At 46.9% G+C, this 14,815-nt stretch overlaps 1 protein-coding gene across 1 annotated transcript in view; it reads left to right on the forward strand.

Moving 5' to 3' along the window:
- The window catches only part of LOC135198613 (transcription activator BRG1-like), a 264,106-nt gene that overhangs the window by 31,004 nt on the left and 218,287 nt on the right, over positions 1 to 14,815 (forward strand). The window contains 1 exon segment of the mRNA XM_064226363.1: positions 14,663 to 14,784. Within this exon segment, the coding sequence (XP_064082433.1) occupies positions 14,663 to 14,784 (122 nt within the window).

Here is a 14,815-nt window from a genome sequence, read left to right on the forward strand (position 1 = left end):
GGAAGGATGCCGCCGGTCCCACCTTCCGAGCCCACGTCCCGGCTCGAGTCGTTCTGGGGCCGGAAGAGGGAACCCAGACCGACGGTGGGTTTGCCGCGTTTCTGAGCTTGCGGACTCAGTGCTGGACCAGGTTGAATCGCTTGTCTCCGGACAAGACGGTTCGCTCAAGTCTGGCAGGTCGAGCAAGCTGCTTCCACCTCCTCTGCTGCGACAGCGGCGTTTTTACGTGCCATCTGAAGACCCGATGCCGCCCAAACAGGTGAACCCGGAGTTAGCCAGGCTGACTCCGGGTGTGTCTCTGCAGCAGCTCCTGTCCGAGAACCTATGGTTCTCGCAGCAAGAGGCACTCGGCCTGGGAATCTACCGCCATGGCAGCTTTCCAGGCCGTCTCTGGCTAGATCTGTGGTCCCTCACAGTATCTAAGGTCGCAGCCAACTCCGGGGGAATTTCTCCCGAAGATGACTCGGCCTTTAGGAGACTTTGCCAGTCTGGAGGAGAGCGCTCTCCTTCCTTGCCCAACCAGACGGTGAACCTGTGGGCCAACCCTGGTTCTCCGACGAAGGGGACGCTGTCCTTACTCGGGTTTCCAGGCGGCCGGCCGGGCGTGAAGCGGCGTTGGGACTTCGCAACGGACCTTTTAACGGAAGTTTCCACGGTCTCTCTTCCAAGGAGAGATGGTGGACGCTGCGGTGGGACACGGCCGCACTGACGACAGTGACCGTCTGGTTCACCAGGCAGTCTCGAAGGCTTCTGGGCAGCCTCGGACTGCGGCCAAGTCTAAGAGCTCGGCTAGCGCTTCCTCGGTGGCTAAGACGGTAGCTGCGTCGAAGCCCCGGGGAAAGACTCTGTCTTCTTCGACTTCTACCAAGGGGAGCCGTAACCAGCCCTCCTCCCAGCCCTCCTCCTCCCGTTGGAGGCATCTTGGGAAAAGAAGTCAGAAGAAAGGGGGGAAACGCTAGGGACGGCGTTCCCCCTCACTGCTGCCGGAAGTGGGGGTGCCTGGCCAGCCATTGGGCACTTCTTGGCAGCGCTACGGCGCCGAGACCTGGATTGTAGATGTCCTTCGGGAGGATATCTATTACCCTTCGAATCTCGGCCACCCCTCACCTCCAACCCGGTCCAACAGCAGTCGTTACGTTCCAGGGTCATCGAAGGACGTAGCATTGAGACAGGAGATCAAGACCATTGCGGTCACGGATCAGTCACCGGGCTTTTACAGTCGACTCTTCCTGGTGGAAAAGTCTACGGGGAGGCTGGCGCCCGGTGATAGATCTCTCTCCTGAACGGTTTGTTCGCGCCAGACCCGGTTCACGATGGAGACGGCACGCTCAGTGCTCGACTCCATCAGGGAGAACGATTTCATGCTTTCAGTGGACTTGAAGGATGCGTATTTCCAAATACCCATTCATCAGTCCTCCAGAAAGTACCTCCGCTTCATCCTCGACGGGACGGTGTACCATTGGGTTCAGGGCACTTTGCTTCGGTCTCTCAACCGCCCCACAGGTGTTCACGCGAGTGTTCACTCTGGTGTCTGCTTGGGCCCATTCGCACGGGATACGTCTGATGAGGTATCTCGACGATTGGTTAGTCCTGGCGAGCTCCCGCTCGCAGTTGCTACAGGACAGGGATCGACTGCTCGAGTTCTGTCGCGACTCTGGGGATCGTTGTGAACTTCGAAAAAGTCCGATCTCGAGCCCAAGCAGAGGATGAAGTACTGTGGGTTTATTACCTGGGTATGCTGATCGACACGGTAGCAGGGCGAGTCTTCCCCGCAGACTCGCGGATCAGCAGATTCAGGGAGGCAGCCAACCAGTTCCTGTCTCGGCAGGAACAGGTAGCTCAGCGATGGCAAGTCGTGATCGGACACCTGTCGTCACTCAGAAGTTAGTCCCTCACGGGCGTCTTCACCTGCGGTCTCTTCAGTGGAGACTAAAGGGAGAGTTGGTCACAGGCGACGGATCCCCCAAGCTTTCCAGTGTCACTGACACCGGAGGTGAGGCAGGACCTAGCCTGGTGGCTGGACGACAGGACCTCTTAAGAGGAGTGCCTCTGCGCACTCCCCCCGGACATGCAGCTGTTCTCGACGCATCGACCGAGGGATGGGGCGCACACCTGGAGGAGTTGCTGACTTCAGGAGTGTGGGACGAGAACGACAAGCACCTTCACATCAATGTACTGGAACTCAAGGCAGCGTTCCTCGCTCTCCAAGAGTTCAGGACCGCTTGATGGGGGACACTCAGTGGTGTTGATGTGCGACAACACCACGGTGGTGGCCTACGTCAACAAACAGGGGGGCCTAGTGTCTCTCCCCCGTTTGTACCAGTTGACTCGGCAGGTGCACGAGTGGGCCGAGGCACATCAATAGAGCTGTCGGCACGCTACATTCCAGGGAAGAGGAATGTAGTAGCAGACCACGCTCAGCCGTCGGATCAGGTGATAGGGACCGAATGGTCTCTACACCAGGACGTGGCGGAAAGGCTCTTCGACCTGTGGGGGCGACCAGTCGTGGATCTGTTCGCCACCCGGCACAACAGGAAGCTCCAGGTGTTCTTCTCGGCCGTGCCGGACCCATGGGCAGCTGCAGAGGACGCTCTTCAACACCCATGGGACAACCCTCTTCGTCTATGCCTTTCCCCCGTTCAGCCTGATTCGCAAGGTGATCAGTCGAGCACTGGTCACCCCGAATCTCAGGATGATCCTGGTGGCTCCCAAATGGCCACAGGCCATTGGTATCCGGACCTGCTGGCTCTTCTCGCAAGGGGAACCGAGAGAGATTCCCCCTTGGCACAACCTTCTCGCCCAGCCCACACGTCGAGCGGTACCACCGAGCAGTCCAGTCCCTACGTCTTCACGGCTGGCTGTTATTCACCATCTCTTGCGAACGAGAGGCTTTTCGTAGCGCAGCAACAGAGATGGCTGGAAACGTCCGTCAGCATCCTCTGCAGCTGTGTACCAGGGGGGAAGTGGGCCGTCTTCTGTGGTTGGTCGTAGACGGGGTCTATCTCCTCTCAGAGCCACTCTTCAGCAGGTAGCGGATTTCCTCGTTTTTTCTTCGCCGAGAGAAGCTCCTCTCAGTCCCCACAGTCAAAGGATACAGAGCCGCCTTGGCGCTCGTCCTGAAACTGAGGGATTGGACATCTCGAACTCGTTCGAGATCTCCTTGCTCATGAGGAGCTTCGAAAGGTCTTGCCCACCCAGGGAACTCAGGCCCCTGCGTGGATGTGACTCTCGTCCTTAGGAGTTTGACTCAAAGGAACCCTTCGAGCCAACTACGAGAGTCGTCAGACAGGGATCTGACCATCAAGACCCTCTTCTTGCTGGCCCTGGCTTCGGCGAAGAGAGTAGGGGAACTTCATGGTCTTTCCTATGATGTACGACATTCCAGGGGATGGGGATCTGTGACGCTCGATTTCGTCCCGAACTTCGTTGCGAAGACTCAGAAACCGTCGATCCCTGACGACAGGTTCGAGTCATTCACGATTCCCTCCCTAATGGACTTCACCGAAATAATGATGCGGATGAGATGCTGCTTTGGTTCCTGTGAGGGGCGCTTACGGCGCTATCTGAAGAAAACTCGACACCTCAGGCCTGAAGTGTCGACGCCTCCTTCGTTAGCACCGGGGTAACCAAGAAAGAAGATCCAAGAAACACTCTTTTCATTCTGGCTGCGTGAGGTCATCAGGAGTGCGTATGAGGTTGATGGTAGTGACGACATCCGTACGTTCCCCGTCCGAGAGCTCACGAAGTCAGAAGTATTGGCCCCTCGTTGGCGTTTTCGTAAGAACTTCTCCGTGGCGCAGGTCCTGAAGGCAGGGGTCTGGTCTAACCAGACTACCTTTACGTCCTTCTACCTTCGGGATATTGCCCACAGGTCCTTGGATACCTTTTCCTTGGGACCCGTGGTGGCTGTCAACAAGTTGTGTAGCAAACCCAGACCTCGCAGGCTGAAACAGCATCGAGTCCTGGTGTGACTGTGTGGATGGATGTGTGAATGAGTGAGTGACTGGCTCCCTCTTTCCGTCTTTTCCTCCTCCTCTACCTGTGGGCAGAGGGCCACGGTCGTCACTACGCTGGATGAGGACGAGATGCAGGTGAGCTATATGACAGAGCCCATCCTATCCCTTTTCACTAGGGATAGGAGCAGAATATCCACCATCCTCCTACAAGGGGGGGGAAGTGGATGGATGCCTACAAGAGTCAAACATGACTTTATATTTGCTCCTGTACGGGAACAAGTTCTTACATTGCTGGTACGAAGAGATACGCTTGCCTCTCTCTTAGTACTCGGTCCAGAGGTCTGACCATTGATCCTGCGGTGCACACCCCGATCAACGGACAGAGGCTTGGATCCCCTCCCTCGCTCTTACGACCAGGGAGGCTTCCAAGGGTTGGGCGAACACCAGTCTGCCCACCAAAAGACTCAGATTTTCCACCCACCAAGAAGTGAGTCTTCCCTATTGTAAAAGGACCGAAGGTTTGTATGCCGTGTCGGAACAAATGACAATTTGTCCAAAATTGCATTTTTCCTAACTATACAAACCTGAGGTCCTTTTACACATAGCCCCACCTCATGCCACCCCTCACTCTGCAGTTTTTGCTTGGGCCAAAAGCAAAAGTGATTTGTTTACCTCCCCAGTCGCGCGCGGTGCCTGTCGGACAAGCAGTTAACTACCGAACCCCTTGTTCGAAAGCTTACGGGGACCTATCCAGCTGCCGCTAGTACCTTCTATTGTAAAAGGACCTCAGGTTTTTGTATAGTTTAGGAAAAATGCAATTGGAACAAATTGTCATATTTTGGTATATAACACATTGTAAAAAACATAAAAGCAACACAGAGAAATATTATCACAAAATAATGCATGAATTCGTAACGCGCGGACGTAAACAGATATTTTTTTCAAAAATTTCACCATAAATCTAAATATTGTCCTAGAGACTTCCAATTCTTTCAAAATGAAGACAAATGATTGAATATTACTATACGGTAAGAATATTAGCTTACAAATGCAGTTTTCGACCATAACTGACTAGGTAAAGTTGACGAATGTCGAATTTTTTATATATATATTTTTTTTATATGCAATTATTTTGGAAATAAGAAAAAGCTACAACCTTCAAATATTTTTCGTTTTATTCTACATGAAATTTCGCACATTTTCATATATAAAACTCTATGAAATGCCTAATATGAAACGGAGCAAATATTCCGAGAATGGAACGTACGCATTTCGGAGATTTGTGGCGGAGAATCCGCGCGGAGGGAAGGGAAGATTTTTTTAAAAATTCACCATAAATCTAAAATATTGTGGCTAGAGACTTCGAATTTGTTTCAAGATGAAGATAAATGACTGAATATTACTAGACTGTAAGAGTTTTAGCTTACAATTGCGTTTTTCGACCATTTCGGTAGTCAAAGTTGACCGAACGTGGTTTTTTTTCTATTTATCGTGATTTATATGCAAATATTTCAAAAATGAGAAAAGCTACAACCTTCAATGATTTTTTGTTGTATTCTACATGAAATTGCGCACATTTTCATATATAAAACTTTTATGTAACGGCTAATTTAAAATGGTGCAAACATTACCACAATCGCACGTATGATTTTTTTCGGAAGAGTTTACCGCGCGGACGTAAAGAAAATGTTATTTTTTTCATAAATTCACCATAAATCGAAATATTGTGCTAGAGACTTCCAATTTGTTGCAAACTGAAGGTAAATGGTTGATTATTACTAGAATATAAGCGGTTAGCTTACAATTGCGTTTTTTTACCATTTTGGTAGAGTACAAAGTTGATCGAAGGTTGAAAATTTGTCACTTATCATTTTAATATGAAAATATTTCAAAAATTGATAAAAGCTACAACCATGGGTTGTTTTTAGTTGTATTGTGCATGAAATTGCGCACATTTTCATATATAAAACTTTATGTAACGGCTAATTTAAAATGGTGCAAACATTACCACAATCGTATGTATGATTTTTTCGGAAGAGTTACCGCGCGGACGTAAGGAAAACGTTTTTTCATAAATTCACCATAAATCGAAATATTGTGCTAGAGACTTCCAATTAGTTGCAAAATTAAGTTAAATGATTGAATATTACTAAAATATTAGAGTTTTAGCTTACAATTGCGTTTTTCGACCATTTCGATAGAGTCAAAGTTGACCGAAGGTTGAAATTTTGGCATTTATCGTTATTTATATGAAAATATCTCAAAACTGATAAAAGCTACAATCATGAGTATTTTTTTTGTTGTATTCTTCATAAAAAATGCGCACATTTTAATATATAATACTTTTATGTAACGGCTATTTAAAATGGTACAAAAATTATGTCAAAGTGACGAAATAATTTCCGAGATGTGTCACAGATACTTTTTAGTGCGCAAGAAAGAAATTCGCGCTTGCGCGCCTGTGTAACGATTGTAAACAAAACAACACCTTGATCCGTGAACTCCAGCAATCCCCCAAGGCGCGCTGATTCAAGAGTTTTTGGCTGGTAGGCCTAAAAAGCATTTTTTCCGTGAATTTTTAAAAAAACTTTTGTATGTCGACGTAAAATACGTCCAGTCGGCACCCGAGAGACAAAAAATGTCGACGTAAAATACGTCCAGTCGGCGTTTAAGGGTTAATGAGTAATTGACTTTTTATTCATTTGAAAGTTATGCTTATGCTTGAGAAATTACCGAGGGGAACTTCAGAGGTTTGTCCATTGTTTTTCCTTCTGGTATTTCCTCTCCTCTTTCGTCCTTTTGCTAGCTTATTGGACGAAGAGAGAGGGGGAAGCATTTGGTGTTGCTGTTTGAGGGATCTCCTCTCCTTTTGGAGGGCGGTGGTCATAGATGCAAGAGGAGTATCCTTATTTTTTTTAATTGTATTTTCTTTCTTTTACAGGCTAACAGTGGTGATAGTTTATTACAGCATTAGATGGTTGGATATCTCTTTGGAATTGTACCTGTAACTCGTAGCATGCTATGAAATTGGTCTTCGAGTGTGTATACTGTTCCCCTGCTGAAAAACATATTAATTTGCATCTGTTATCCTGGGTTCATCAGTGGACAGCCCCTTCGCGGGTGCCATGTGATTATTAACTCTACTACTTCTGCTGGTAAATGTGCCTTATTCTGTAGTAGTAGTCTTGCAGAATTTGGAGAAGAGGAGGTCGAGGAGGAAGAGAGCTCGTCTAAGTGTCGTCATCTTCCTCTTCAAAACCATCATATTTTACTTAACCTCCTCCTCTTCGACTTCTAAGAGTCCCTGCTGAATAAGGAGATAGTATCCTCCCCCAAGAAGTCTCGTCACAGGACATCTAAGGGTCTGCCTCCTCGAACTGAGGAGGCAATTGGATCTTCTATTGGCTTGTCTGTTCCTTCTGGAACAGGAACTGTCACACTGTAGAAGGCTAACTTCGGTTTGCACTTCTGCTGCAAGTCCTAGAGGTTCTGCCCCCAAAACTAGTTCCGTGTTGGGCGCTCGTCACGAGATTCCCAAGTGCATGTAAATCTACGAATTCGCATGCATCTAGAATCGATTACGCTGAGTCCGCTCACCGTCACAACTCAGACATGGAGTAGAAGAAAGGAGTGAGTCGCTCTTGTGGTGATTGTTCAGTACCTAGGGTAGATGTGACAGTCCTTTGGGACCGTGCACACGTAGTGAGACTGGTAGGTGGTCCCTCATTCGGTCCTCTTGGGAGGTTTTGGCCTTGATGTGGACTGGTAAGCGTCAGAGGACAGTACCAGGCAGGTGCACACTCAACTCCCCCCAGACCACGGTCATGTTCATATGACTGACTGGTCTTGGTGGCAGCGAATATATCTCCTGCCGTGCAATAGTTTCGTAATCCTCCTTGGGAAAGCTTTTCTCCAGAGTGAGAATGTGCTCCTAGACTCGCGCCGCGGCCATCACCACAGGTTGATGGCTGCCTGCGACTTGCGTCTCCTGCTAGTTATGCCAGCAAGGAGAGCGAGTGTGTCCAATCTACCTCACCTATTCCCTCTACTTCCTATGGCTACACTGGAAGGGGAGAGGTGAATAGGAGATATCCTGCAGAGTACTCTCCGCAGGGTTCAGTGTCAGGGGACTACACTCCTCGAAGGATTTTCGGGTCCCACCTGATGTACATCCACATCGTTGAGGAAGGATCTTCTGTCTGTGACAAGAGACCTCTCAGCGTCTCGACATTTGGTGTTGTAGATTCTTAGGATTCGAACACCGGGGGACTATGCTCTCCCAGGCTCTTTCTGTCCATGGAATGGATTTCAGTTCACAGTCCTGTATGGGTTCTTGTGTTTTGGGAGCCTTGAGTACATATTTTGTTGAATTTTACTCGTATTCCAGTCTTAGATGCATTTTTATGCCTTGAATGGTTTTTATGCCTGTTCTATCTTGATTTTCTACAGAAATTAAGGAGGGGTCTCTCCCCGATGATCGTCTGATGAAATTCGTGGGTCTTGCCGAGCGCTTAAATTCTTTGGAATTTGTAACACTCTCCGAGTGTTTTGGTCGCCCATGATCTGCAAACACTTGGGCGAGACAAGAATTCCCAATAATTGTTATTACAATAACTGGGAATCTCACTGAATGCTTGAATTCCTTGGAATTTCTGGTGTTCTCAGGGTAATTTAGCTTTCTGTGATTTCCAAATACTTGGGCAATGCATATTTCCAATAATTGTTACAATAATTGGCAGTCTTGCCGAGCCCCTGGCTTCCTTGGTTTCGCTGGCGCTCGCTGAGTGCTCAGCTTCGTCATGTTGCCAAGAACCAAGGCGAGACAAGGCTTGCCTGATTCTTGTCTTTCACGAGGCTGGTTTTCTTGTGTAGCGTGGGAATTCTTACAAATTCTAGCACTCGCTATCATGAGTTACTTGATAGCGAAACGAGCCTTGACTAGTACAGTTGAGTTTGCGCTTCAGTCTGGTTTGGAGTTATGCAGAGGCTGGTACTGCATGCAACTCATTTGAGGTGAATGGTCAAGCACCGTTCTCGTGTCTTGGACCTTAGGGTCAGAACATATAGGAAAGCTGATATAGAATTCCTCTTTATTCTTCTTCTTGGAGCTTCGGCCTCAAAGGGAAATGGTTAATTGGGAAGAAGTGATAGTTCTTTGCTGCCAATTACCAGTCATAATTATGTAGTGGCAATCTGCTCAGCTCGCTCAACTCAGCTTGGCCAGCCAGCTCTGCTGAGCCAAGTGCTCGGCTCTACTGAATGAACTCTCTGCTCTTGATCAGTGCAGTGCCTTGCCTTTTTACAGGGGTCGTTGTCTTTGTCATGTGACGCCTCCTCACCTCCCTCTTCGAAGGCTTCCACAGCCTAAGAAAAGGAAGGTAGTTTCTCCGCCCTCTAAGAAGTCTTGCCTGGGAAGGAAGCAGTTGGCCTCTTCAGCTCACCTGCTCCTTCTGGAGCGGAAACCAGGACGCTATCCTCAATATATAGTGTCTCAGGAGCCCCAGGAGTTCAATCCCAGGTTCGTTTTCCTGTCTGGTTCCAGGGGCGCTGTTCATGGAACTGGGGCTGTGTCGGGTGCTCGTGTACGAATCTCTGAGTGTGCAACCTCGAAGGGGAGCTTATACTCCGCAGTCAGTGATGGGTAGTCTTCTCTCCATCATGACAGTGGCGCAAGATGAGAGAAGGGACTGAGCCATGTTGGTGGCTCGGACCCACCTGTGAAAGCCAGGAATGGATATTCTTCAGGCACCAAGATTGATGTTGCAGTCCCTCAGGAAATGAATGCTTCGTTTGATAGAGTGAGAACACCGCAAGTTCGGAGAAGAGCGGGCAAGAACAGTCAATCCTCTCTGGCATGAACAAGGGAATAAGAGGAACTCTATAGAGTCTACTCCCCAGAGTTTGAATCCAAGAGACTATGTTTTGGTTCACTCTTAGGATCTTACTGAACACACGTCAGTCTGTTCAGGATAGATAGCACCGAGAAGTTTGAACGCCTCTCCAGTGCTGCTGTTTTGGGAACAACCAGTTATGCTTGAACTAGTCATCGTTGGTGTTCTTAGGCTGGAGCGCGGTTTACAGGAACCTACAAATATACTAGTAGTATATGTTCTTGTGACATGCGTTTATCAGTTGCACTATCCAACTGTGAAGACATAGGTCCACATTCACCTTAGTCATCCACTAAGTAGTATTGTTTCTTCGTAGTGGAGATTCAACTACTGATGAGAAACTTCTCTGTCTTGCCATCACAGCGACCTCGGTCTCTATAAGGCATTTGACTCATCTTATGTGCAGATACCTCGAGAGAATCATCATCTTTTCTGTCATCATTGTTGGCGAAGATAAGACTATTTACATGGTTCATTCTCAACATCACTCTATTTATATATGCAATAGCAAATTCCTTCAAATATGTCTGATTCTAGCACAACTAGTATTAGGTTTTGTGCAGATGTAGTAAATGTAGAGGTCAAGAGTGTAAGAAAGAAATCACTTGTGTTGAATGTTGTGGCTGGGACAACAAGCAATTTTAAATCCCATCAGGACAAGATGGATGAGGATAGAAAGAGGAAGGCAGCTGCCAGGGTTGAAAGTAGATCTAGTTTAGATAAAGTTCAAGCTGCTGAATCGGTAGAAGATAGCTTGATTGTCTCACCTGTTATTCTTGTTGCTTCTCCAATCCTTTCTCCTCCTGCTCCTTTGTCTCTCAGAACAGGGAAAGTCCAACTTCAGTTACCCTCCTTCCCGTCTGTTAAAGAGGAGGTACAGAAGACCCCCCCTGTATTCGCAAAGGATGGGTACGGACACGGAATAGCTGGAATCCACGAATACTCAAAACCCCTAAAAACACTTGGAACGGCCTCTTTTGATAGTTAAAACAAAAAAAACACTAAAAATGTTTATACCTTTTGGTCACCAACAGTAGATCACCCGTATGAGCAAATTCCCTTGTCGGCAGAAGTGAGGAAAGACTTGCTGTGGTGGGTGGACGACGACAATCTGACAGTGGGTGTCCCCCTTCAACAATCCTCCCCAGACCTCTTGCTGTTCTCGGATGCGTCACTAGAAGGCTGGGGAGCCCATATGGAGGAGTTGATGGTGTCAGCAAAATGGAGTTGCAAGGACAGAGAACTCCATATAAACGTGCTGGAGTTGAAAGCAGCTTTCCTGGCTCTACAAGAATTCAGGGAGAGAGTAAAGGGACACTCAGTGGTATTGATGTCAGACAACACCACAGTAGTAGCTTATATAAACAAGCAAGGAGGCCTAGTTTCTCGGCAGTTACATGTGATGACAGTTCAACTTCACCAGTGGGCTATAGAGAACCTGGTAGACATCAAGGCCAGGTATATTCCGGGAAAAAGAAACATAGTGGCCGACAAGTTGAGCCGCAGGGATCAGATTCTGGGAACGGAGTGGTCCCTACACCAACAGGTAGTGGACAGGATGCTCATGTTGTGGGAAGGACCGATCATAGACCTATTCGCAACCAGGTACAACAAAAAGTTGAAAGCGTATTGTTCAGTAGTCCCGGACGCAGAGGCAGTAGCAGAAGATGCGCTACAACACCCCTGGGACAATCTGGAGGTGTACGCATTTCCTCCATTTTGTCTAATCCGTCAGGTTCTGAACAGGGTAATGCGGTCTCAGAACCTCAAGATGACCCTGGTAGCCCCGTTATGGCCGAAAGCAGAGTGGTTTCCAGACCTACTGGAACTCCTAGTAGATGTGCCAAGAGAGTTACCTCCATGGAGCAACCTTCTGTGTCAGCCTCACGTGGAGAGGTACCACCAGTCGGTGAAGTCCCTATCGCTTCACGGGTGGAGACTGTCAAGTATCTCCTCCGAGAGCGAGGGTTTTTGCAGAAAGCAGCAACTCAGATGGCAGGTAATATCAGAAAATCATCTGCGACAGTATACCAAGGAAAGTGGTCAGCATACTGTGATTGGTGTCGTAGAGGGAACGTGTCTCCACTCGGTACCACTATTCAGCAGTTAGCAGACTTTCTGATATATCTCAGAACAGAAAAACATATGTCTGTATCTGCAGTGAAGGGGTACAGGGCTGCTCTAGCCTCACAGTCTTACGAATGAAAGGAGTGGACATATCGTCTTCATGGGAGTTGGCCATGCTGATGAGGAGCTTTGAACAGTCATGCCCACCAAAGGAGCTAAAAGCCCCAGATTGGGATCTGACCAAGGTACTGAGTAGTCTGACAAAACCCCCCTACGAACCACTAAGGCAGGCCACGGATAGGAGCCTGACCCTGAAGACAGTCTTCTTATTGGCCCTGGCTTCAACCAAAAGGGTGGGGGAGCTACATGGCCTCTCATATCTCATAAAGCACTCTCGAGGTTGGAGATCAATGGTGTGTGAGTTTGTCCCAGAATTCGTGGCAAAGACCCAAAATCCAACAATAGTAGACGGCAGATTCGACTCCTTTACCATACCTTCCTTGGCAGACTTTGTAGACGACGACAAAGCTGAGATGCTCCTGTGCCCCGTCAGGGCACTAAGGGAGTACTTAAAGAGAACAAGGCACCTCAGGCCGGGGTGCCAGAGGTTGTTGGTAAGTACAGGACGGAATAAGAAGGAAGTGTCCAAGAATACAATATCATTTTGGCTAAGGGAGACGATCAGAGATGCTTATACTGCAGAAGACAGAGGGTCAGATAGCCAGGTGGGAGCTAGAGCTCATGACATCAGGGGTGTGAGTGCTTCCCTGGCATTTAAGAAGAACATGTCTGTGGATAAAATTCTGAAAGCTGGCGTGTGGGAAGCGCCAAACAAACTTTCACCTCATTTTATTTGAAAGATGTTGCCCATAGAATCCTTGGACACCTTTTCCTTGGGTCCAGTGGTGGCGGCCCAACAAGTGATATAGTTCATCCAGTGCCCCTGGCGGGTCAGTTTGCGTCTAGTCTAAGATGAAGGTATGAAAGTAGAATGAATGGGATGACTGGTCTTTTTTCTTTACTACTTTCTTCCTACTCCTTTAACTACGGGCAATATGAAGGAGAGTACCGTCATGTGCTGGAACGGACTAGATGCAGGTGAGATGGTCAGCCATACTGTGAAGCTATCTTAGCTGATGATATACTTTTCAGTAGCAACACACCCCTCTGGATAATAAGGAAAAGAGGGGTGAAGGTGGATCCAGTCGCAAGGGACAAGAGTAAACAGTAGAATGGTATCTACACCCAGTGGGAGGAAACCAATAGATCCGCTTATATCTTTGGTCCTAGGTTCATTGTCCATTCTCTTAGAATTTCCCTATATATTCGGAAATGGATAAGGTGGCAAACTCCCAGTCAGTTGTAGAGACTTACCTCCCTCCAATAGTAAGTCTATCCTAATGTTAAGACGGAAGGTTTGTTTCGTGTATGAACAAATACCAAATTTGTAACTAATTTGTATTTTTCATAACTAACAAACCTGAGGTCTTAACAGTTAAAGGCCCACCTCGAACCACCCCTCTAGCAGTTCTAAACTGGGTTAGAAATATAACTGATGGTTCCACAGGTAGCCGTGGGCATTCTGGGTATACATGCCCCGTGACCTGGTATAGATGCCATTAGTCCCTGGATCTCACAAGTGTAATTTTAATTCTACCGGTTTCCAGCTTGGCGCTAGTAAATCCTAATGTTAAGACCTCAGGTTTGTTAGTTATGAAAAATACAAATTAGTTACAAATTTGGTATTTTTTTATAGTTTTACCAACTAAAGTGCATTTAGTCACAAAGATTGTGAAAATACTGTAATTTGTGAATATTTCTCGGTGGAAATACTGCGAACAAGTGTATTTTCCATGAATAATGGGTATATACAGTCCATAGAAAAATCTGTGAATAGGCAAGTCTGCAAATCGTGAGTCCTCAAATAGTGGGGGTCACTGTATTTATGTCATGCAACTGGAGAAGCTCCTTCATTGGGTGTGGCTGCCTCCTTCCAGGGGGACTTTTCTGGCCTATCAACTCTGCCTTTAAGGTTTTTTTTTTTCTGGCCGATCTCCATCATCTGGTGAAGAATTTGTTTAATGTCTTCGAAATAGATAGCTTCTTGGACTGGACAGTGGGTACCCTCGGATGAACAATTCAAGAATACCCCTCCTTACATGTGGATTTATTGCTGGATCTCCTGTGTCCTCTCATGTGCAGACAAAGGTATTAGAGATGGGTTTTGAGAATTAGGCTCCTTCTACTCTAGGTTTTTGAAGAAGAGGGAGTTATGTAGCTCTCTGCTCATTTGTTTCTCTTTTTCAAAAGTGGGCAGCGCCAGTTACCTATACCAAAATAAAAGGATCACTACCGTGAATTTCAAATTTTAGTTGCCGATACTAGAAACTGATGGCTATGTAATTACTTTGTAAGTATATATAAAATCTTGTTTTATTATAAAAATGTCATTTTAAGAAGGAATATTCATAGACTTTAATTATTTCATTTAGTATATGCAAACTGTAAGAAAATTCTTAAAATTCTTGGGAAAAACATTCAAAGGTCTCATACAAGGGTCAGTTTTTGTTTTTGTAAAATTGGTAACAGGGCAGATCTTTAAATGCCACGCCAGAGAGGTCTCGTTGCGATGGCAAGACTATACTAGATAGATGACACATTGTATCTAACAAAATGAAAAGGAACTTGCCATCAAAATGTTAATTAAGATTAGAATTGTTGGTAAAATAAATTTGTTCAATATTTCAGGTACCCCAGGCAGCACCTGGAGCTCCAGTCACTGCCCCAGGAGGAAAAATTAGTCGTGTAACTCCCATTCAAAAACCTAGTGGAATTGATCCTTTGATACTCTTGCAGGAAAGAGAAAACAGGTAATTTAAAATAGTACCAACAATAGCTTCA

The sequence above is a fragment of the Macrobrachium nipponense genome, chromosome 23 (assembly GCF_015104395.2).
Source record: "Macrobrachium nipponense isolate FS-2020 chromosome 23, ASM1510439v2, whole genome shotgun sequence".
Lineage (NCBI taxonomy): Eukaryota > Metazoa > Arthropoda > Malacostraca > Decapoda > Palaemonidae > Macrobrachium > Macrobrachium nipponense.